General features: G+C 43.1%; 5 protein-coding genes across 5 annotated transcripts; 3 read left to right on the plus strand and 2 right to left on the minus strand.

The window, feature by feature from the left end:
- Nucleotides 1-9,377: 9,377 nt before the first annotated feature.
- LOC132262728 (WD repeat-containing protein 5) lies at nt 9,378-10,907 on the minus strand. The gene is made up of 4 exons (XM_059762130.1): nt 10,503-10,907; nt 10,338-10,434; nt 9,653-10,278; nt 9,378-9,599 (listed from the first exon to the last, which is right to left on the minus strand). Exons 1-4 carry the CDS (start codon nt 10,647-10,649, stop codon nt 9,411-9,413), a joined length of 1,059 nt encoding a protein of 352 aa, XP_059618113.1. The 5' UTR covers nt 10,650-10,907; the 3' UTR covers nt 9,378-9,410.
- A 569-nt stretch (nt 10,908-11,476) lies between these two features.
- On the plus strand, nt 11,477-12,165 carry LOC132257397 (uncharacterized). The gene is made up of 2 exons (XM_059754280.1): nt 11,477-11,693; nt 11,749-12,165. The coding sequence occupies exons 1-2, from the start codon at nt 11,526-11,528 to the stop codon at nt 11,884-11,886; spliced, it is 306 nt and encodes a 101-aa protein (XP_059610263.1). The 5' UTR covers nt 11,477-11,525; the 3' UTR covers nt 11,887-12,165.
- Nucleotides 12,166-12,482: 317 nt separating this feature from the next.
- Nucleotides 12,483-13,064, minus strand: LOC132258011 (allergen Api m 6.03 / Api m 6.04-like). The gene is made up of 2 exons (XM_059755108.1): nt 12,825-13,064; nt 12,483-12,759 (listed from the first exon to the last, which is right to left on the minus strand). Exons 1-2 carry the CDS (start codon nt 13,026-13,028, stop codon nt 12,511-12,513), a joined length of 453 nt encoding a protein of 150 aa, XP_059611091.1. The 5' UTR covers nt 13,029-13,064; the 3' UTR covers nt 12,483-12,510.
- Nucleotides 13,065-14,956: 1,892 nt separating this feature from the next.
- LOC132257343 (uncharacterized) lies at nt 14,957-18,155 on the plus strand. The gene is made up of 3 exons (XM_059754209.1): nt 14,957-15,377; nt 15,446-15,589; nt 16,296-18,155. The coding sequence occupies exons 1-3, from the start codon at nt 15,063-15,065 to the stop codon at nt 17,991-17,993; spliced, it is 2,157 nt and encodes a 718-aa protein (XP_059610192.1). The 5' UTR covers nt 14,957-15,062; the 3' UTR covers nt 17,994-18,155.
- A 1,868-nt stretch (nt 18,156-20,023) lies between these two features.
- Nucleotides 20,024-23,948, plus strand: LOC132259874 (uncharacterized). The gene is made up of 5 exons (XM_059757683.1): nt 20,024-20,491; nt 21,174-21,260; nt 21,351-21,668; nt 22,320-23,065; nt 23,565-23,948. The coding sequence occupies exons 2-5, from the start codon at nt 21,198-21,200 to the stop codon at nt 23,929-23,931; spliced, it is 1,494 nt and encodes a 497-aa protein (XP_059613666.1). The 5' UTR covers nt 20,024-20,491; nt 21,174-21,197; the 3' UTR covers nt 23,932-23,948.
- Nucleotides 23,949-24,163: the final 215 nt, after the last annotated feature.

Below are 24,163 nucleotides of genomic sequence, written 5' to 3' on the forward strand. Positions count from 1 at the left end.
TACTTTGTAGATGGCGGAGGCGAGCTCGTCTATCTCCAGCTCAAACATACCTGCAGGACATGGTCAAATACAATTTATGTTGCGCATTCACCATATGTCTGTTGGGCTATTTGTGCGAATGACGAAAATATTGCAGACCAAACCAGACGTTTTTTATGGCATCAATTTTTCCCCGACAGAGTGTGGGCGCCCCCCTCGTCCCTGGGCGTCGGGTCGGCGGGGTATGGATTTGAGAAAAATGATAGCACGGAATTATCCACGAGCTCTGGCATCGTGTGAGTGCGGCTTTGACAGATTACACCCCGAAGCTGTGAAAATAATAAAAGAGATGGGTATACGAAAGTGAGCTTTGTGCAAACTTTGTGCATTTTTCACCATCCTTCCGCAAAAACGTGCACATCCCATTTCGCAGAGATATGCGAATTGTTGCGGAAAATATCCTCTGGGAAGGAAAATACACGGTGAAATTGCTGAAGATGGTTCGGGCAGAAACCAACCCATTGTACTGCATTTAGGAAGTCAAATTGAAATTGTAATCCCTCAATTTTCCCGGCGCACAACATCAGGCGGAGACCACTTTTTGCCTTGGAATAAATCTTCATAAAAGTAGCACTTAATCCATTTTGATATGGGGCTACACTATTCATTAAAACGGAAGTTTGCATTACATTAAACTCATAGTGTTCTTGTTCACACAGAAATGGTGGAGCACTATAAAACCGTTTTGAGACGAAACTTTGCATTTATGGGAATGAAATTTGCATAGTTATCCCTGGCTCAGGGATACTCCTCGTGAAGGACATAAACTTGACAAAAGTGACCGCTTTCGCAGACGACGTCGTAAAACATAAATTCCCACAATATCTCTTGAATGGATTTATGTCCATCATGCACTGGGAGAAAATTCATCGATATAGGAAACATAGTTAGGAAGTTATGCCATATTCCACCATAGATTGCTAAACAGGTTTAAACTATACCATTATCTTTATAGTAGGCGGAACAGTAAGTTTACTGATCTGAACACCCCTTCAAAGATCTGTTCGCAAACCAATTCATGGCTATTTGTTCTCGCGTCACCAGAGACATAGACAATCAATCTCACCGATTGACTACATGGACACTCACTCCCTCTTCGCTCACACAGAAAAGCAGATAAACGGTGTGAGAATCCGCGTTCCGTCGCCCAAACAGTGGACAATGAGCCGCACGCAATTACGCTCTCGAGTCCGTGGATCTGAATGCTTTAATGATGCCCCGCGATGGTCTGGGATTCAACCCGGGTGCGATGACATTCTCAGTGACCAGAAGGGTTGCAGTGGGCGATTTTCGCATAGGCGACCGATGATTAATTCGAGAGAAAGTCAGGGAACGACGAGACGTGAGAGTGAAAAAAACGTGACCACCCTCGGGGGACATTATGTGTAATTGTTTGCACGTTGAGGGTGAAAATATTCATGTAAGCCGGAGAGTGGATTTTTCGGCGTACCATGTTGCATAATATTTGTTTTCCTTTTCCAGGAAGCAATTGATTGATACAACGTCAACACCGAGTCAAAAATGAGAGCAATTATGTATTGTGATTAGGCCATAAGATGGAATTTATTCATGAGGCGCCCCAGCGGCCTCAAAACGTGATCTATTTCTAATCGGCGCTGAAAGTCAGATGCAATTAACAGCAATACACCTCCTGGACTACTTCAGCGATAAGCGCAGTTAATACCCACAATTTTTCTCTTGCACTCTAAAGTGGGGGTGTAATGAGCCTGCACTGACTCACTCGAAAAATTTATTATCTACAGTGAGCTGTGAAAAATTATGGTTGCGGAGAAGGTGAAGAATTTCACAATACTAAACTTCAATTGAACCTTCCGATATGAGTTTGCTCATTTTCCAATTAAAATTTAAAATGTAAAGAGAATAAACAACACACAATCTAATTTAATTTTTTCTTCAGCATATAAGCCTTTAATACAACTAATGATTACCCTCTTTTGTGGGTATATCTGCGAGAGTGAATCTCCCATTCCTGCTATCCCGATTTTCATCGACTCTATGCCAGCGGGATTCATCAATTTCCCGCGCGCGAAGTGAAATCAAATTGATTGCTTATTTGAACGGAGCGGGTGCAAATAGCGATTCTCATTCAATTAAACCCATTCACTTGCCTAGATTAAATTTTTAACGCGCACATACGACTTTGCTCAAATGCAGAGACTAGGAAGTTATCATGCCTTGGTTGCGGCATCACCAGGAACGAGGGGAGTATTTCTCAAGGGGTGGCCAGGAGGAAATGAGACTCCTTGTGAGATGGGAAAGTGACCGGAAAATGGTTGAGACGAATTTCACACTTGCTAGGATATTATTACATTATTGTACCATGACTGAGCAAAGGGTTGAAGGAGCTTTTAGTGGAACATTTGGTTTGGGGGGTCAATCGGCAGAGGATGTAATCACACAATTTCAATTACCGCTGCAGATATTGATGAGCATTACAATGTATCCCACTTGATGGTATGATAATACATCACGTAGAATCTGTGTAAATGTATTGCAGCTCGGAATCACTTTGGGGATAATCCTCGGGGCTGGGGTTCTATGCCTAAAGAGTTAATGCATTGACCATCTGCATAACGGAAATTTGATGCTTCGGCAAATTGAATTGATACATTTGTGGCCGCGAGGAGAGTGTTTGCACGGCTCTGCGACACCTAGTTTACATAATTGGCATTAGGGCAAGCAATGCATCTAATCGGAACCCTTTCGGCCTACACGCCTTGTCGCCCGCCAGCGTCGTAATCCAATATCGCAACGTCCATCCACCACCCGAACCCACGTAAGCCCCAGTCCGTATTTGCATACAAACCCAGGAATTGTCTCCAACTCAATCAGCGAGATAAATTTATAAGCATCTTAGTTGGGAGAATTTGCCGGAATGGGAAATATTCATGCTGAAAAATAACTTTTCCGATTGTTTACCTCCTTTAGAGAAATTTACATAACATCCACTCAGCCATTTTCCCCATCTTTCCACAATTTTACATTTACTTAATCATCCTGAATCACAATTTCACCGTCATCTTTTTTTCATCATTGCTCATTTCACCATTTTCTCCATTTAACCTTCTCTCTTATCTGTGCAGAAACATGCAAATGCAACCATTTTCATTGCAAATATCCACTCATATAAATCATTCGATATAAATCGATTGCATTGAACAGTGTTTTCGGGGAAAATACGAAAGCCCTTGAGAAAGTTTTCAGTCCAACCCCACAAGAATTGATTGGGTGGATTGGAGAGTCAAGGCCAATAGCACTACCATTCATTCTGATTTTTCGCAATTCAGCACCACCATTCAATACTTTATGGAGCATTTTGTTCTATCAAAAGTGTAGAAAAATGTTGGACATTTGCATAAATGCTTGGTGCTCCTTGTTCAATCACACTGAACGAGATAAACATTCAACCTCTTGCATTCACTTCTATTGAGAGAATTACTTCTCCATGCATTTTAAGTTGATTACAAGAGGACAATAGAAGCATTTTACAGCGAAGTACGGGGATACTTTGCACATACTAAGTCGTTCAAAAAGCGGAAATCCTACACACCAGCCACTTTCGAGGGTAATAATCTATTAATGAATTATATTGATTTGCCAGAATTTCATATATTCAATTTTCCCTTATGTTAAAAAAAATCTACACCCAAAGGCTGCACAATAAAAGATCCAACCATGCACAGAATATTAAATGAAAATGTCTTATCACGGCCTCTTCCCTGTCGTGTTGATTCTGCAGTGACAAAAGGGCGGGAAACGCCATGCCTGCAATTTGCTATCTCTCGCCCCAATCTAAAAGTGGAAGTGCCTCGGTGTCCAACTGTGCCATTAGTGCGATTGCTCCCCATATCTTAAGCGCTGCCCGCGTGAAGAATGCCCCCGCCGGGAGGCGTTGTGCGGCGTTTGATTTGCCTGATGGACATCCCCTCAGGGTTGGTTGTGAGTTACATTTTTGCAAACACTCGGCGGACGCGTAATTAATGGGCCAGCGACACGGCACAGACTGTTGCAAAATTTTAATCCCTCTTAAAATTACATTATAAACACTGCGGTGACACGACGCGGGCCGTGGATGGTGACTTATGCCGAGCATTTGCATTAAAAAGGCGGGATTGATGCGTTTCTGCATGCAACTCTGTTATCATGATTCCCTAGACAGATCTCGGCATTAGAGGGTGTGGTTTGTGTATTTAAATCGAATAATTTGTTTGGTTTTGCATCCACGACACGAGAGTGATATGTGGAGAGTTGGGTGTGCTTCGAGGCGAGTGTTTATTTAATTAAAAAACACCGCAATGGACTTGCGAACATTGTCACAAGAGATGGTCAGACGGACAAGGAAATTGCGCTTGCAGGGAAATGGGCGGGAAAACAGATGGTTTCCATGAGACTTTCAACCCCACATTTCGGCACCTTTTTTACCTAATTCACGCCACGATGAAGCTCAAAGTCAACAGACTGCAACGGCAAAAACTCCATTCATTGCTGATTGAGTGACGTGAAAAAGCGCTAAATGTGTTCTGAGTGGTAATTGATGTTCAATTGATTGACTCTTTGAGCATGTGAAAGCTCTTGATTTCAATTTTGATTATCTCGCCATCTCGTGTTTACAGACGCGCCACTGTTCCAGGGAAACACAGTTCACTTTTCCAGTTAATGTTATTTCACACAAAAAAAAGTTCTCCACTTTTCCCAATTCTATTCACCGGTCATGCTTTTCCCCAGCATTATTTTCACTCACTCTCGAGCAAAATGTTGCACGGCAAAACTGTTGCTTCCGCGGTTGATGTGCTACACTTTTTCCCCCCACCCGGGAAAGTGTCATTACAATATTTTTTAATTAAAAAAATCTACCGTTTTTCCAAGCGATTTCATCCTTCTGGCACGTTCACATGAACTTTCCGCTTTGCGCATCTTTGCCAGCAACATCCATGATTTTCCATTTGATTCTCCGGGAAAAATTGTGTAAAACTCATCCCGTCATGGAAATATACAATGTTGCAGCACAAAAGTGCAGAAAAATCTGTCTTTTCCACACAAATATGAAATGTTGTGTTTGTGGAAAAACTCCTCCTTTCAATTTATCCCGAACGGAAAACGCACACTTTACATCGGATTTCTGTGAACTTTATAAACTATCAGAGAACAATCATTTGCATAAACCTCAATATCGTGAAACTTCATAAACATCTCACATTCAAATTATTCCTCTAATTAAATTCAATAATTTTTTTAATTAATGTTTTGTCTGTCCCAGAAAATATGACACCGTCTATGCTATCACAGGAATGTTTTCTCTCGTGTTTCGGAACAATAAACTGGAGAATAATTGAATAAACGGCATATCAACATTGTCTCTGGAAAAAAGAGACTCTTTACATTGTATTGACTGGCAGCCAACATCGCAATTTGCTAAAAAAAAAAATTGCCTCCCATTTTTCTGTCACAATGTTTCAATATTAATGATACGATGTGCATTTATTAGCCAGACAATCATGACCAGAGCAAAAAAGGGACCCAATGGAAATCTCATTTTCCAATTTTCACCGAAAAATATGAATGTAATTAAAATTTGCCGGATGATTGTAATTGGAAGTTGAATTATATGTGTCGATTTTGCACATGGTGATAATGTTGGCGAGATTGAAGGATGGCCACTCGGCCTCAAGTGGTGCAAATTTCCCATTTAAATTTATTACCGACCGAGTGCATTCGTGGCGAATGGCTTTAATATTAATATGCTATTTTGCTCAGGCTTTAATCTCATCCCGAAACCCCCCTTTAAGGTGAGTGATTTCCAATACATTAGCATTGTTCAATTTTGAACATGCTGTATTACATTCATTCGGACGCAACAATGTGTATTGAATTGTGTGGACGAATAGGGTGGCGGTGTGGGTGGCCCACCGCACTTTGGTTTGGCGCAAACGAACATTCATCAAGTCTGTGTATCTCTCTGTATCGACACTTTGTCAGTTCGGATTGTCAGGCGGCCAACAAAGGGGTTTTGCATGCGTTTTTGGGGAATTTACCAGAGAAGTCGACACCCAAAGGGTGCGCGCCCTTTCACCACTGCACCATCAAGTGGATGAACTTGTGTACCCAGCGTCAATTCATAGAATCAATTAGTCTCCAATGGTGGCTGACAAAAAAGCGCCACGCCACCCCTCTCTCTCTCCCTCTCACTCTCCACCCCACACGAATTCCAACTGCTTGCGAATTAATTCAATTCATTTCGCGAATGCGAACCTCGAGGCCACATAACTCACATTCCCTCAGTGCAGAGTTGATGAGGAACTCCCCAGGAGGGAGTCAAGTTGCATTATCTCGATTGAGCCACCTGCCGTCACATCCAAATTCGCTGAAACCCATAAATTACTCTTCACCCATGCGATTGAGGTGATTTCGCCACTTGATTCCATCCTGGAGGATTTCAGAAGAACATCCATTTGACCACTTTGAGCCTTCAGCAGGTCATCTTTGTGAAACAGTAACTGAGAATCAAAGCATATTGAGGCAACTGAAGTAGCTTTGCAAATCATTATGACTGATACATAGTTAATTAGCAATTAAAAGCTCGAAAGCACAACATAATTACAAGAGTTAATTGAGGTGAATGGGGGATTCTGTATTTCAAGTTACGATGCGGTGACATTAGTGGGATTCGGCCGACAGAGGTCATTTGAATGCATCAGACTTCATTAGTCAACACTTTAATTGTGCATTTCAGAAGGATAAACTTGGATTCTGGATTATAGATATAGTTTAGTGCATTCAATTTAAGATAATTACATTCTGCAGTCTGTTTTGAGAAATAAAAACCTATTTTTGATCTATTTAATTGAATCTTAAATTAAATTATCAAAATTTTCCTTCAAAACTTCAAACAACGTACAAGAGATGTACACTATCGTCACTGTAAAAACCAATCTCAATCCAGTCGGGTCACTTTATAATCTGCTATGACCTTTCTAAATGCGTCCAGGTAAAGATAGTGGTTGACAAGAGTCAGAAGCAAGGTCAGAAGGCACTTGGATTTCACAGCGAACGGACGAACATGGCGAAAGAGTACATTTCCATCCAAATTGACAGCGAAGATCATTCTTCTGCCACTCAAGGTAAATCCCGAACACTTTTTGGGCTAATTGTGGACTTCTTCAGGAAGGAACTGGACATTGTGAAGCAGAGCTTCCAACAAGCTGAACCCATTCCCAATCTTGATGATTACGAGCTGGATTGCGGTGAAGGTTTCCTCTTTGGTTGAAAGTCGCACTTATCAACTTGTGCAGACATGATGTTTTCCGCAGGAATAAAATGTTATATTTGATTATCTCAAATTGCTTGTTTGCCTTCTCCTCGTGCCAGCATTATTGTCTCACGGACGTGCGTCTGTAGCTGAAGAGAGATTGTTTCTGGGAGCCCAGAAGGGAAATTGAGGGAATGATTCGCTGTTTCTCTTCACACTCCAGCGATCACGAGGGTTTTTCGATGTCTTCGGGCAAAAAAGAAGCGCTCATACTTGTGCGAATACATGTTGGACATTTTTGCGTGATGCTGAAACTTCACCTCCGCATCTGCACGAGACAGAATTCACCCAGGAGCCATTTATTGTCACACACCATTAGGAATATCGCGTTTTTATCGTCTCACGAGAGTCTCCGAGGCATGGAGGTGCTTTCGACGGAGAATAGGTGAGTAGAACAAAGGGAAATCGCAATCTTAAATGCGGATAATTGCCTGTTATCATCCTTTTGGGTGGAAAAAGGATTTGAGCTTGGAGGTGCACAAGTTCCTTTCTGACTTGACATGTTGTAAAATTACTCAAGCATCGCGATAGAATGTTCCAAAATATTCATGCAAATTTATTACCCCATAATGATATTTCCCATAATGAACATCTTCCCCTTGCAGTGCAACTGCAAAGGGGAGAAATTATTCACTTGAATGCCCAAGACATTTGATATGATAATACTCTGCCCATCAAGAGACGATATGACGAAAAATAGCCCAGGGAATGTTATCAAATCACAATCCACAAGCGAACCATAGAAGATGGTTAGTGATTCGGAAAAATGATGCATTTTGTGGTCTATGAAAGTCTCACATTTTCTTTCTCTTCTCTCTCGCTCCCTGGAATATTAAGCCATTGCACTTCCACCACCCCAAGCATTTAGCCCATCAGGATTCGTGTGATAGAGGAAACCGAGGAGTTGAGGTGGTTCTCTAAATTTCATCCCATTGCGGAGGGAAATGTTTATAAATGATACGCTCAACGGTCCTTTGTGCTCTCTCGCAAAAGCCAGGAGTTGGGCGCTGGAGAAAAGAACTCCACGATCTAGCGGGTGGGTTATTGAAGCAGTAAAGCTTAACAGTGGAAATGTTTTTATGCTATTTTCACTTAAATGCAGGACGACTCTGCCCATTTTGAGCTCCCTTGGAATCGACCCACTCTCACACGCCCGCTTGGCAAAGCATGAGAACTCTATTAAGCATTTTGATACTCCAAAGAACATTTTGAGAGACGTGAAAGAAAAAAAAACAGAGCTGCGGAGGACGAGAATAATGGGAATCATTCTCAGGAATCTTCCCACTTGAGTGATTTTCTCCAAGTTTCAGAGAAGACCAGTGGCGAAATAAGTTCAAAGGAGTTTGAAAAACATATGAAGTAATATTTACTTAAGAACTTTGGCTATTATTGAACCTTTGCGCTGTCGATTAAACTGAAATATATAACAAGGTTTGTCAACCCTTTTCCTAAATGTGCTTCAGTGTTATTAGAAAGAGTTTGCAATAGACTTCACTGCAGATTCTTACGAGATCCATTCGATTTTTCACTCCTTCACGAGAAAAACAAAATCAAAAAATCTCCTTCGTTTATATACATATCTTCAGCTTTTACTGGATGAACATTAGATTCCAAACTCACCACATTACTATAAAAATATTTATCTTTATTATTAATTTGAGATTTTGTGGCTTATAGATTTATACTTGAAGTGATTTAATAATAGTTGCAATAATTTAATTTATTTTTCTTAGTTTTCTAGGAACACTGCAATTTTGAAAATACAATTTGATAAGTGTTCACATTCATTCTCTTTTCCAAAAGGAATGCAAAGAAACATTCAAGTTTCACTCTGTATCTGCAAAACAGAATATTTTTAAGGGACAATTTTGCATGGAGATAAATAAAATATCCACAATCTCTTAAAGGAAGTGTATTTAAAATAATGGCGAATTTCCACAAAAGCATGCTGCCTCAGGAAGCCCTGAAGTCAGGGTTCCCAAAAGAGGCTCTCTATAAGAATAAAGTGTCGTGAGAGAGAATTTCATGTATTTTCGCGAAGATTTTAAGTATCGCTCTTCCAGAGTTTGATGGTTTTGTCATTCTCAAGGGCCGCGGAAGCGATAATGTTCTCAGTTGGGTGGCAGGCGGTGCAAAGAACTGTGTCAGTGTGTCCCTGAAGACGCTGCACCACTTCTTTGCTCTGCAGGTTCCAAATGTAAACCATATTGTCTTCACTCCCGGACACAATCCACTAAAACACAAACAGTTTGTCAAAAGAAAATAAGCATTAGGCGCAAGACTCACCTTTCCGCCGGTGACTGAGAAGTTGGCAAACACGCAGTATTTCTCGTTCTTGTGGCCCGTGTAGGTCTTCAGGCATTTGCCCTTGGAGTAGTCCCAAAGCTTGAGGGTGTTGTCCAGCGTGGCGGCCAGGATGTACTTTCCGTTTGGTGAGAACTTGACAAAGGACACTGGCGGATTGTCGTCATCGATGAGCGTCTTCAGACATTGTCCACTGGCTGTGTCCCAGATGCGACAGAGACCGTCATAGCTGGAGGAGACAATCAGCGATCCATCCCGATTGAAGTGCACTGCAGAGACGGGATCCGAGTGGGCGGGAAGCGTCTTCAAGCACTTCCCCGTTCGTACATCCCAGATTCGCACGGACTCATCGAAGCTGCCGGACACAATGAGATTGCTCTGCGGATTGAAGTTACAGCAGAAGACATAGTTCGTGTGACCTTTGAGCGTCTTCAGGCACTTGCCGGAGCTCAATTCCCAAATCTTCAGCGTCTTGTCATCACTGGCGCTGACCAAAAGACGACTGTCACTCGACCACGCCACATCGCTGATGCCCAGCTTGTGTCCGGCGATCGTCTTCTCGAACTTGCCATCATAAGCGCCCCAAATCTTGATCAATTTGTCCGCAGCTGTAAAACAAACACACGAAGTGAGGTTATGTCGGTCCGGGAGTCGGCCGTCAACTCACATGAACTAGCCAGCCATTCGCCATTTGGGCTGAATTTTACAGCGGAAACAGCTTTTGTGTGCCCAGCAAGAGTGAATTTGAGTGTGTAGTTTGGCTTCTGAAAGACACGAATGCGGAAAAACATGAGAAACTTCCCAAATGGATCACAAAAACAGAGAGTCTCACCACGGATGTCGAGGATGCTTTGTTTGACTGGCTATTCGTTGACAGAGTGTTGGGTCCCGATGGTGTACTCTGTATTGGCGGCGGAACACCGTGCACGGAATGTGGATTGTGTGGCCCGGAGCCCCCCAGAGGCCCCATTGGAACCATTATGCCGACCGCGCAAATCCTAACCTCACTCCCGCACGTCACACTTTCGAGCGATTTTTCACCCTTATCCCACTATCTCGCACAAACACCCCAATCACCACTCGGTAAATAACTCTTTGATCTACCGAATAAAAGTGATTTCACTCACAAAACTGCAATAATTGCGTGGAAAAAGAAGTTCAGAAAAACCGTGTTGTCAAACAGAGCGAATGTGCATCACTTCCAGAGGCGTCCAGTGGTTGTTTTCAACCCGTCTTAAATTCCCATTATTTTACGCAGTAAATTACATATTCAACGCATACTCCTTGACATACTCTAGAAACGGGTAAAGTAAAGAAATAAATTCAATGCCGTTTTAAAGAGAAGGAAAACAAGAATAAAAATTATATTTGTTTGTTATTTTATACGAAAAATTATCAAATTAAATCTACAAATAATCATTTTAGTTTTTTTCCTAAAAAAAGAATCTGATTAATTTTACCCTATATATTATACCGATATTTATCTACACACAATAAATTACCTATTGTATATTGCAACCATTTGTCTACTTTCTGGCTGCATTCAAAACAAGTTTGATTAGAATTTGATAAGTTTACATCGGGTTTGCGAAATTGATATTTTTCATCCACTGAAAAAGTAAAGAACCATGAAGAGCTGATAAAAACCACCTTTAATTGAAGAACAATAAAATACAACCTTTGCATGCTTTTGTCAATCATGTAAGACACTTATCAAATATTTGCATTAACAAGACTACACGAAAACAATGGGCACAATTTCACTTTCAACTGCCTCTCCGTTCCGCTTCTCACTCATCTTGAACATATAAAAGCTGGAGAATTTTGTGCCACCACATTAGTCTCTTTTTCAAGCATGAACGCTAAAAGTCTGCTAATTTGGACCGCTCTTTTCGTGACTTTCTGCGTGGTCACCACGCAGAGAAACGAAAACATGTTTTCACCAGCAGGATGTCCCCAAAATTCTCGCCCAGTGGATTGCGCCCCGAAGAACCAGAGATATTGTGGAGATAACCAGGAAGAAGTAAGTGATGCAACTCATACTCAAATTTTTTGCTAATTTTTTCTCTTTTGTGTAGAATCAAGTTGTGACCAATGAGGAAAAAGAGGCCGAAGAGGACAATTGTGAGGAAAATAACTGCATTTGTTTCGAAGGATACATCTGGAACGAAGATAAAACTAAATGTGTAGAACCCTCAGAGTGCGATAACAACTAAGAAAGAATCTTGAAAATTCGCTTAAGACAATATTGATAAGAGGAGCAATTTATTGTTCGGAAGTATTTGTCTTGTTAATTTAAGACACTCATTGTTTTGCGAATCAATAAATATTTATTCAGAAAAACATTGTCAGAACCTTGCTCTATATTTCAACTCTCACATTAACAGATGTCTGAAATTGCGTAAGCTTGAAAAGAATATTTGGGTTTGCCATTAACAGAAAAATATAGCATTAAATTGAAGGAGGACCCAAGAAAATGTAAAAATAAGTATTTGAAAAATGCAACATGCGACGTGACAGAATGAATTTCTCTCAAACGGCAGGGGAATGACCAACAGCACAAAAATATTTACAACTTGCTCCACGTGTCACAATATATATATTTTCTCAACAAATCGAAGTTCAATGCGTTCAAATTCGTAACATTTTCCAATTGAACCTAATCAATCTAAACTATTTTTTGCCCTGTGGCTTGAGAAGACTTGACCCATACAGTTGAAACAAGTAAAAAATTCATTTTTCTAAATTTATTCACACTTTTTAACGTTTCAATTCATTGCAGATCTATGAAGCATTAAGGAATAACAATCAAGCTTACAAGACCTATTGAAAGAATCGTCTTAGTATTTGTTGTAGTCGTTGTAGTAGTTACCAGCATCGTACTGGTTTCCGTACTGGAAGTTCTCGAACTGAGACTCGTACTGCTGCTGAGGGTAGAAGTAGGGCTGACGGTTGCCACGGGCGTGGTGGAAGTCAACGGATCCGGAGCACTGGCTCTTGGGCACGCACTTCTCCTGGTTGTTGCGAACGTATCCGCTCACGCACTTGCACCTGGGCACGCAGTTGCGGAGGCTGCAGTCGTCCTTGTTCTGGTAAAATTGATAGAAAAGAATGATGTAGGAAAGAACGTCTCTAAGAGAAGTCGCAAATTTACCTTCAGGTCGTAGTAGAACTGGGTGTTGTAGCAGGTCTCCTCGCAAGGGCTGGCGCACTTCTCGAAGTACTCGTACTCCTTGGTGCACTGGAGCTGGTTGGGGTAGGCATTGTAGCCAGCGGCTCCAGAAGTGGGGAAGTTGTTGAAGTATTCAGCACTGACGAGGGTGCCGAAAAGGGCGAGGAAGACCACAGCAGCCTGCATGATTATTGCTTGTTCACTATTGCCTGAGCTTCACTAATGGAAGAATCCACAGAACTTATGATGAGATGACTCCCGAATTCACTATTTATAAGCACGTAAATCCAAACACGTCGGCATAAAATTAATCTGAATATTTTTTGAATTGGAAATCACACTTGCTGATAAGACAAATTCGTGTAAATTATAACTATTCCATGATGTCTCCCCGTGAATTTCATGATATAACTATATTTCATATACATAGATATTTTCAATCATTTCTGGAGATAATTCTCATCCATTGATGAAAACAAGGATGAGAATGAGTATGCCTCGAGATGTGCTCGCAGGTGTTTATTGTTCCCAATAATAATTAAATGCCAGTCAGTTTATTCAATTAAAATCCCATTTCTCGAATCTTACCAAAGGGCACAAGAAGGTCGAATTCAATCAATTCATTCATCCCACTCATAGCATGATGAAATTCTTTTTCAATTTCTCTCATTTCACTCAGAGATTGTAAGAAATCTATGGGAGAAGATGATGTAAATCTTATCAGTTCACGTTTATATTTGCACGCGCAACCAATTTTTCACCCCAAGGCGACATTGCTGTTTATTTTGAATTCTACTCGAACAGTTCATTAATCCTCAACCCCGATTCATCACATATTCTCCACAACAAGAAATCAATCGATTTAGTGTATTACACCCTTTAAATGGACGTGTGGAAATAATAAAAGCATGTGCAAATATCAGTTTAGTGTGGCCAAGATGTCCTTTCCAGGACACACTACGATTTGAGGGTGGTCAATTTGATTCTTCAATAGAGAAAGGCATATTGATGCTCTTGCATATTGTTAATGAAACATCATAATTTTGCGGTGACGAGCACACATTGCACTATAATGCATCATTGCACAGACTGTCCTTTGACCCTCAATCAAACGCAGAGGATGAACCCAACCGCAAGATAATACGTGTGTCTATTGAGAAGATTTACATGAAAGGGCCCACCATTTGCTAGAGGTGGGTCTCTGCGTGTAAATGGATTACAAGGCATTAATTTTGAAGTGACTTTCGTTATTATAATTATATAATAAATGTGAAATTTCTACGACATCATGGTAGATAACAGAAATTCCTCATAGCTCGCTTTATACAGAATTTGAGTTCTCATTATTTCTCGTGCAATTTTATCAATGCAATGTAAAAACATTTAGTATAAACAACCATATGTAATTCAATAAAAAAAACTGTTTCCCATAAGAATTCTTGGAATCAATGAAAACACAAACGACGGATAAAGATATTGCAGAAATTTTCTTAGTACAATTACATCAAAACTCTTTAACAGTTGCCGTTGAAATTTCTCACACAAACAATTGAAAGTTTTTTTTTGTCTTTTCTCCGTGTCAGCAATGAATGTGTAGTAATAAAATACAACAAAATAGAATTTGTTTAAGATAATTTTGAATGATAAAGAAAACTATATTGTGATGGCATTTGAATTCATAAAATAAAAATTTGGGTATTGTTGACTCCTACCGTCGCCCCTATGAGAATCGAATACATTGTATACGCCATGTATAATATGTGTAAATAAATATTCTACGCGACACCACGACTTTTCAGCTTGACAGTTCCGCCACTGCTCGAGTAGTCTGTCTCTGTCTGCCACAAATTGAGTAACATCAGTCAATCCGTGGTTGGAAATTCAGTTAATTTAGCCCAAATTCCTTATCGCATCCGAATCACCCTCCGTGTGCGCCTTCGCGAAAGCCCTGGCCACGAATCTATCGCACTAGACAGTGAGTTGTCGTGGCAGAAAGTGGCAAAATCGCATGAAAATTTGTCGTCTCAATTGCATCATGCATACGTGATGAAGTGCTAGGAGGAAGTCTTTGCAATCAATGGAATCAATTTGTCCACTCCGTAGTGAACAATCCGCGAGACTGTGAGTGTGTGGGGCAGGAGAAGTAGGTGCTGTGGGACACGTAGTCAGGGGCTGAATCAGCAGAAACGGGCAGCAGCGAAGCCAGTGAGAAGTGAAAAGATGTCAACAAATCGAGGAAGTCAAGTGCGCACCAAAAGAAATTCCACCACGAATTTGCTCGTTCAGGCGAAACGCCCAAGATATGACACCCAGGTGGTGCCCAGCCTGGACGCCAGTGAGGGCGTGGAGGATTCGGAGTTGGCCAGCAAGGTGTGCCTGAAGAGTATTCCCAGGAGTGGCACTCCTGTCAACCGGAAGATCATGAAACGGGCAGGTCCGTACATTCTGGGCCCGAAGCTGGGCAACGGTCCAGTGGAGAGCATCGCACAGTACCTGGCCAGGAAGGAGAACACTGGAGACTACTATCAACTCAAGGTGACCTGGCAAATACTTCCGGACTCCGCGAAACACCCTGTCTTATAACCTGTCTTCTTCCTTTGCAGATCCTCGTCCTCAACGCCCAACCGGGATGCGTGAAGTCACAAGAGGACGAAAAGCAGGGAAAATTACTCCTGCACTCGGAATACCAACTCCTGACCATGCTGCAGAACGAGGAGGGCATTATTCGCTCCCATGAGCTCTTCAGTGTAAGAATCCTTGCAATACTTGCATTCACGAAAGCATATTCCCGCCCAAATTTACCACCTCAATGTCACTTTTGGCATTGATATAGAAGTTCAGAGGTCAATTGGCCAGAGACGCGAACAGAGTCACTGCATTGCATCATCTGAGGCAAATTAGAGCGAAGAAAAATGTTGAGAAAGTTTTTGCTTTCAACGGAATTTCAGGCATTCTCATTGCCTTTTTCATGACAAAGGCAGAAAAGGTGTTTAACAGCTAAGCAGAATTCTCTGCAGATCAGAAAACTTTCAGGGAATTCGAAAAATATGCAGAGGATTATATCTACTTTGACGATGTTACATCATATTTAACAATTTCAACTAAAATGTTTTGTTAAGTTGAACTCATTATTTCATAATGTTAAAAGCTATGAAAATGATCTGTCTTTCTCTGGGTGGTCAAGAGAAGCACACAAGTTGACGTAATTCTACTAGTGTTTTACAAGAGTAGATAAATTCTTGAAAATCTTACACAAACATTAAGCCTCTCTTCATATTCACATCAATGTCTTTGTCGCTATAAAGTATTTTGTGTTTATTTATGAAAACAAACAAGATGAACCTATCAATCAAGAAAGCGTGGTGTGATCTGTTTCCTCGAAACTCTCTCCTCATAGCAAAAAACTAAGAGAAGATTGCATAATTCTGAAATCTCCTTTTTTATCCCTTCCAGGACATTGCATTTGAGGAGGAACCAGTGCCGGGAAAGGTGTCCGAATACGTTTACACTGGTAAACTGAAGAGGCGGATAATTCTCGTAGTCGACTGTGTCACTGCGCACGAGTTCTGCGATAAGACTTCAGTATTTATCAACTTGCAGCAATATCTTATCAGGGAGAAAACACTGTCGGAGAACCGCACGCTCCTCATCTTTTACGAGATCATCAAGATTGTGGAGAATCTCCATCGGAAGAATATTGTGCATCGTGACCTGAAGCTGGGCAATATTGTGTACAACACACTCACGCAAAAGGTCATCGTGACGAATTTCTGCTTAGGCAAGCATCTGCTCAACGAGAATGACTACCTGAGGGATCAACGAGGCTCTCCGGCGTACATTTCGCCGGACGTTTTGGGAGCATCGAGTCAGACACCGTACAAGGGAAAGCCTTCAGACATCTGGGCGCTGGGAGTTGTGCTCTTCACGATGTTGTACAGTCAATTTCCGTTCTTCGAGACCACGCCAGCGGCGCTGTTCAAGCGTATCAAGTCAGCAGACTACAAAATCCCGAAGAACACGAAGGTGTCGGAGGAGACACAGTATCTGATCAAAAACATGCTGCACTTGAATCCAGAGGAGCGTCTCACGGCCTCGGAGATTCGGGATAAACTCGAGGGCATCATGAGTGGGAAGCGACAGCAAGTGCTGCAGGTGGATCAGGTGGTGCCGGAGAATAATGTGTGCGTGGAGGATGTACAGATGAAAATCAATCAGCCAGATCCCACGCTGTCTAGTAAAGCGTTCACGGGACTTCTGGATAAGGTGATGAATAGCACTACGAGTAGTCTGCTGAAGCCGCCGAACATCTCTGTACAGCGTCTAGGTAGAGATGCCAGGCGGCTTACGCCAGACGAACTGGGGCAATTTCAGGGATTGATCAGGAATATGACAGACAGCATAGGGAGGAATAGGAATCCCAGCTCGGCGCACATTAATCAGCAGATGAGCAATCTGTCGATTAGAAACCGAACTGATCGACAAATCGCAATTGTGCCCAGGCAGGAGGTGCGACGCGGTGGCGTAACTGAACTCAATGGCAATGGGACTCTCCATCAGTTCTGCATGCGCTCCATTGTCAACACAGGACTGCAGCTGTACTACAACAACATCAACCAGACGGCGAGTGGTTCGACGGGAGGACAGCAGAGCGCCCCCGCTCAGGGTGGGAATAGCTCGAGTGGAGGCTTTGAGTTCTGGAATCGCCGACGATCTGTTGATCGATTGGCGAATTGGCTCTCGAATCTCCGGACAATGGTGGCCACGCGGCGGAGCAATGCCATCCGTCTGGATGAGCCCGCGCTGCGGCTGTTCTGTGCAATGAACAAGATGTACAATCAGGGACGCATCCCGTCGCCCAACGCAGACAGCCTCCAGGAGTTCAGTGGCGTGGTGACGAATGACTTGGCGGAGAAGATCGGCGAGTGGCTGATTGCCGACTATAGCAATTTGGCAATCGTGCGGGATATTTTTGGTGGCTCAACGGTAAATGCCAAAGACAAAGTGTTTGAGATACTGCGTCGCTGCGGTGTCCAAATGGAAGTCACCAACGGAGTGACGGAGATCAAGAGGGCCCAGACCATTGAGATGCTCATCATTCTCGCCTACATGCTGAAAGCTTCGGGCTACAACAATTCCTACTTCGTCTCCTGAAGCAGTGCAGCTGGTATTGTGAACTGGACAGACTCTCCTGGGGATCCAGGAAGCTGAGAGTCACGGGACTCTGGCTCATGAGAAAAATACCGCGTGTGATGTAAAGAGTAAAAATAAAAAGTATATATATATCTCAACTGTGAGGCATTTAAATATAGGCATTGCTGGAGTTTTTGAGCCAGTCCCAAGAATTTATTTTTAATTTGCCGCGCCATCTCGCTCTCCAAGTGCCGCGGCGCGGCCCAAGGAGAGACGTCCATTGTGATTTGGGGCCAGGCACGAGGATCACGAGGCGCCAAAACAAGCAAAGGTGAGCCGAGACCCCACAATATCCCCAACATTCACACGCAAAAGCCCATCTTTTTATATCAAACGCCACAGTGAGACACTCTATCCACTTGTCACGCGCACTTGTCGCCAATATTTCACGGACTCCTCACGCAAAAAATGTAAATCACCCAAATATTTCTCCCCCGCCCGCCCTTCGGGGGGAATTCTGTGTGTTTTGCGGAAGAAGATCAAGCGATGTCAAATCGACAAATCAAAAATTTTTCATATCTCTCCCCCGTCCACCTAACAAATTCACCATCTAACATAATATCAAACAGCAATTTGTTATATAGAATTCCTCCTTCACGTCATAATTTATCTCACGACTCCGCGATAATTCGGTGAATCATCAATGGGCGGGCGAAGATCACAGTGAATATATCTCAGATATTGTTTTGCACAATCAATGGACTAAATGAGTTTATTCTTTCACACTCACGGTGAAACCAATAAATGTCATAATTAATGAGAATGAAAACAATTTGCCGTGATAAATGACTCTTTGGCTGCCAAAGAGTTGATTTTTTCTCAACTCTCCCCGCCCCCAACTCTCGCTCATCTTTAATAGACTGATATACAATTTGTTATGACGGCGATTATGGGTGAATGCGATTATATGAGGCGAAACCCATAGTCAAGAATTCATAGTCAAGAATCGGGAGCCAGAGTGATCTTCACACAAATGAGAGTTTTCAGATCGCCAACAGTATTGATCTTTGTAGATCTGCGAACAAATATTTTATCAGTCTATCGAAATTCTGAAAGAGTGTTGTTTATTCGTTAACAAACGGTTTTGAAATAGGTTTTATAAATTATATTGTTTATCTATAAAATCATTTCAAGTAAATCAGCATAAGAACAAAATTTAAAAAAATTTATATCATTTTTAGGACCTTTAGGAAGTAAAACAAACGTAGAAATCCTCAATATCTAATCTATACAAAGCGTGGCAATCTTCATCAACTCTGTCGCGATCACCGACATAAATCCCACTCTCGCGTCCTCGTCATCTGCAGATAGAGTGTTGGCTGACAAGGAAAATGCGGAAAAGCGGACAGTTTCCCTAGAGTATGTGTGTCCAAGGAACTTCTCCGATTGCATAGAGATGCAGTTTGATGGATGATGATGAGACAGTGTGCATTGTCTCTCCTCCTCGAACTATTTTCGCTAATCTCGCGCGCACGAGAGCGAGAAATCGGCGCCGGCGTCGTGACGACCATTTCGCAATATGAGAGCAATTGCGCGTCTCGTGAGAGATTGAAAGTTCGCGAGGGACATGATCGCAGATGAGATCGCAGGAGAGGAGGCATTATCGGTCTCTATGTGCACAATAATTTGCCCAACAGCTTTTGTGCTTTTAAAATGTTCTGGATGTGAGTGTGACAGAGAGACAGCGAGATCGCATAGTTCCACCCGTGGTGGGGCTGTTGGCCACCGCCATTCCTGTTCTCTCTTTCTCAAATCTGTTTGTATAATGTTGGATGTTTATTTATAACAGAAATCGTCAGCTCCAGGTCAGAAATAGAGGTGTAGATCCGAATTTTCTCTGCACACACTGACACTGAGAAAAGCTCCGCGGCAGTATGGCATGTTGAAGATACGCGAAACGGATCGTCATCGATACAGCCAGCCAATTCCGTTTCGGCTGCTGGGCCACCGTTCTCCAGGCTAGACCCGACTTATAAATAGTTTAACCGGCCTGGATTCGCGCGATGCTGGCTTGTAGTTGTATAGTGTGGTGTTGTGCTCGGAAATCTGGACCACCTATTATTATTATACTTTTTGTGTTGGGCAGCATCGGCAGCAAGGCGGCCCGTTCAGACTCACACAATACGTCTCACTCGACGCGGATCCATTATTCCCAGTCGCAATTTTTCGATTTCTCTCTCAAGGAGTGCGAATGAGGAGTCGTGAACATTTCATACAGTTGCTCTCCGTGACTCACTGTTCAGTGCGTGCAATCCTCCACCTGGAGAGGGGAAATACAGTGCTCAAGTCGTTCAAGTGATCACCATTTGCGGTCAGGAGTGCAGTGGCAATGTGCAATTGGAGAAGCCAGTGATCAACGACTCAATAGATCACATCGATCGATCGCACTCGTGAAAAGTGGTCGCGAAATCGATTTGAAAGAAAGAATCCCGCACATCTCAAAGACAATCTATTTAAAAGTACTAAATGGAATTCTAATTGCAGTTTCTGCCATCGTTTTTCATCTCACACCCTTTGCCTTGTGTGTGACGCTCGCTCAAACTAACATTTACGTTGCAATTTTTGGAGCTTTTCACGTGATCAGCGCGCGGGGATCTGCCAATGATCACGGCTCCCTCGTGTTTCCGCTGGCCGCAATCCCACCCTCGTGCAGTGTGTGTTCCTAACCATTCTCAATCGAGAGTTTATATAAGATTTTTTCCTTCCTCCCCAAAAACTCTGGCCTCAACTCAGCGGGGCTATAATGGAAGAGAATTTTCACGATGCGCGCATACACTGTCCTGCTCCCAAAGCCACTCACATGTCTGTGAAATTTTATTGGGTGTCTAAAATTAGATTCAACGTGCGTATTATTTTAAATAGAATTTGTAACAAGTGTCCTGAAAAATCGTGAATAGTTTTAAAACAGTCATTCGGCTAATTAACTATGCACATTTGCATGCGCCTCTGTATTGTCTGCGTGTCTTTTTTCGCTGCGCGATCACACTGATCCGCTTTGCCGATCGGCTGATCACACACGCCCTCACCTCCCCCCGCACACGCCAAATGCGACAGAGTGCGTGGCGAGATCTCATGGATCCTGTGATGCAGGGAGACACTCACATGCTCTATGCTTTTCTCTCCCCCTCCGCCGATGATCAGAGACAGAGATCATCGATCGCATCAATGGATGCTGCTCAGCCGTCCAACAACACCCAGCAATTCTGCCTGAGATGGCACAATCATCAGGTATGTGTATTTCGGGGCGCTATAATTAAATGGCATGGGAAATAAATCCTCCTGACGCGCTCACATGATCGTCTCCGAAATAATCCAAAGGCCAGCCTGTTGAGTTCGTTGCCCCTCCTGCTGGATCAGTCGCATCTCACGGACGTGACACTATCCGCCGAAGGGAGAACCGTGAGGGCACACCGTGTGGTACTGAGTGCGTGCAGTACATTCTTCTCAGAGCTATTTCGAACGCTTGATCCTCCGTACCATCCCGTCGTGGTGCTTCCTGGCGCCTCCTTTGGCGCCACCGTGGCCCTGCTCACCTTCATGTACTCTGGCGAGGTGAACGTCTTCGAGGAGCAGATCTCCAGTCTGCTTTCACTGGCCGAGACGCTGGGCATCAAGGGATTAGCAGACTTCAATGGGGTATGCTTCATACATATACTCACCACACGTGATGGGCATGAAAATGTTTCAAAAGTTGCTTATTTCCTTAAAAAAAATATGATTGTGTGCGTTCAATGTGTGAAAATGTTTTCCAAAAAAGTGTTGCCATTCTCATGACCATCACTGTATTTATTTTCCCAACAATTTTCTCTCTGGCGCTCACACACAAACACACATACACAAGTCGGAGAGAAGGAGAGAGAGTCATAATCCAAAATTAGTTTTGTGGAAAGGCTGTACGAGAAAATTCACAAAATAATAAATTGATAATACGGCTGTTGGAGTCTCTTGCGGAGACTTCAAACGCCCATGTCGAATTTCACATTTACACATTCGCTGTCCAAATGAAAGGTTCCATCCGGGGGAGAAACAGACAAAAGTCATTAAAGAAAAACTCCCAGCCAGATCCCATAGAGATTCTTGGCGCGGAGAAAAAGAAGAAAAAACGTTAATTGGCCACACAGATAAGATCGCAAGAGAGAGAGAGTATCTGATTTCCAACTCTGCGAGATTTGGGTCACTAGAGAGGAAACATTTTGGATTGTGGAAAGCTCACACAAGCTTAAAATACCAGACTTTTCTCCATTCTAACGACTGTCGACAAAAAATGACGCGGCTATTTTTCCTCAGAATGCCCCGAAGGCATCGCCAAAGCGAGAAACAGCGTCCGCTCTGAAAGACACCTTGGATATGCCGGCGGCGATCTCGGCCAAAGTCTCATCACCCCTGGAGACACTCTTCTCCAAACCCTTCCCATTCTATCCCAATCTCCTTCCGCAGCCCATAAACTTCTCCCAGAGTGCCAACCGAGCGTGTGACTTGTTCGCGCGCTACCAGAGTCAGGCCGGAAAGTTCAATTTGCTGGCGCAGGATGGAAAAAACCACGATGACCATCTGGATGAGGAGAACAACAACAGACGGATGTACAACGAGCACCGGAAGCACAAGGCAGACATGAAGAAGATCGACAAGATTGCAGAGAACCTAAGGACATCCAACAAGAACTATCTGGACCAGCAGCAGCTGCAGAAAGGCGCTCTGGTGCCTCAGTCACCGCCCACTCAGGCTGTGTTGAAGCCTCCGCCACCGCTGCCGGCCGCCCTGCAGCATCACTTCATGTCTGACGACACTGGCACGTCTCTAATCAAGTCCGAGAACACCCTCATGGAAGCGCCACATCCCTCTCATGCGCAGCCCGCCACTCCCGCTATGACTCCCGACCCCATGACTGCCGAATCCATGCTGGAGAAGTCCATCGCGAGCGCCATCAGCAAGCCCGGAAACTCCAAACTCTACGCCACATGCTTCATATGCCATAAGCAGCTCAGCAATCAGTACAACCTAAGGGTGCATCTGGAGACCCATCAGAATGTCCGGTAAGCGAAACTGCTACGTTGCAATTTGATCAAAATTTGCTGCTTTAAGAATAGAAGTCCTGATTCTTCTTCATGCTGTGATTAATATCAGCCACACCCCACCATTTTTCAAGAAGTTGCCTCAATTTTAAAATGTCATTGTTCTTAGGACAAGACTGCACTCAAATATATGTACATATATCCATATAAAAAAACATCCTGTCAGTATTAATAGTCTTCAAACTGAGCTTAAAATTATACTTTGAAAATAAATGAGCCGCCTGAAATGCTCGGTCACGGAGAATTTTCCAACAAGATGAATGAATATAATTTAGAGAAAATTCAGTGGAAGAAATTCAAAGGAACGTCCAACACAGTCTCCATAAAATGTTTACGAGGCAAATTCTCCGCAACATCTTGAGCACGAGTAAATATTGCGCAACGCTCCAAGTGGGAGGAAGAGGCATCTTTGCACAGCATCACAGAAGCGATACGATTCTAATTCCGTCTATACTTCCAGATATGCATGCACCGTCTGCTCCCACGTGTCGCGCAGCAAGGATGCTTTGCGGAAGCACGTCTCCTACCGACATCCGGGCGCTCCAAGTCCCTGTGAGTCGGAGACCAGACGGAAGCGCGCCAAGATGATGGGACAGCCCATTAAGCAGGAGATGATCGATCCCCAAACCCTGCTGTCGTCGCTGCAGCAGCAGCAGGTGCAGATGGCGGCGGCATCGACTTCGCAGACGCCAATCGCGCCCCCTTGCCCATCGCCGCAACAGGCGCATCAGATTCCCACTCCTCCGGACGGCCCGTCGGCGGCCAGCGGGGATCAGGGAGCGACTAATCTGTCCAAAGACACGAAGAATCACGAGACTATGCAGTAGGGGGCAACATCCTGTTGACGGAGCGCACCCCGCCACCCCACAAACTGACCAAATGAGCATCAACTTAATCTTATACCTACGACAAACAGTCAGCAAAAGACTAAGTACCACTGATTTCTCTCTGACTTTCACTTTTCTTCTCTCTTCTTCTCTAATAAGAAACTCTCCCCTAGCTGTGATAGAATTTTATGATAGTTTACAAGCAAAAAGAACATGACAAGATGTATATAGT

This window comes from Phlebotomus argentipes, unplaced genomic scaffold (assembly GCF_947086385.1).
Source record: "Phlebotomus argentipes unplaced genomic scaffold, Phlebotomus argentipes genome assembly contig_6, whole genome shotgun sequence".
Classification (NCBI taxonomy): domain Eukaryota; kingdom Metazoa; phylum Arthropoda; class Insecta; order Diptera; family Psychodidae; genus Phlebotomus; species Phlebotomus argentipes.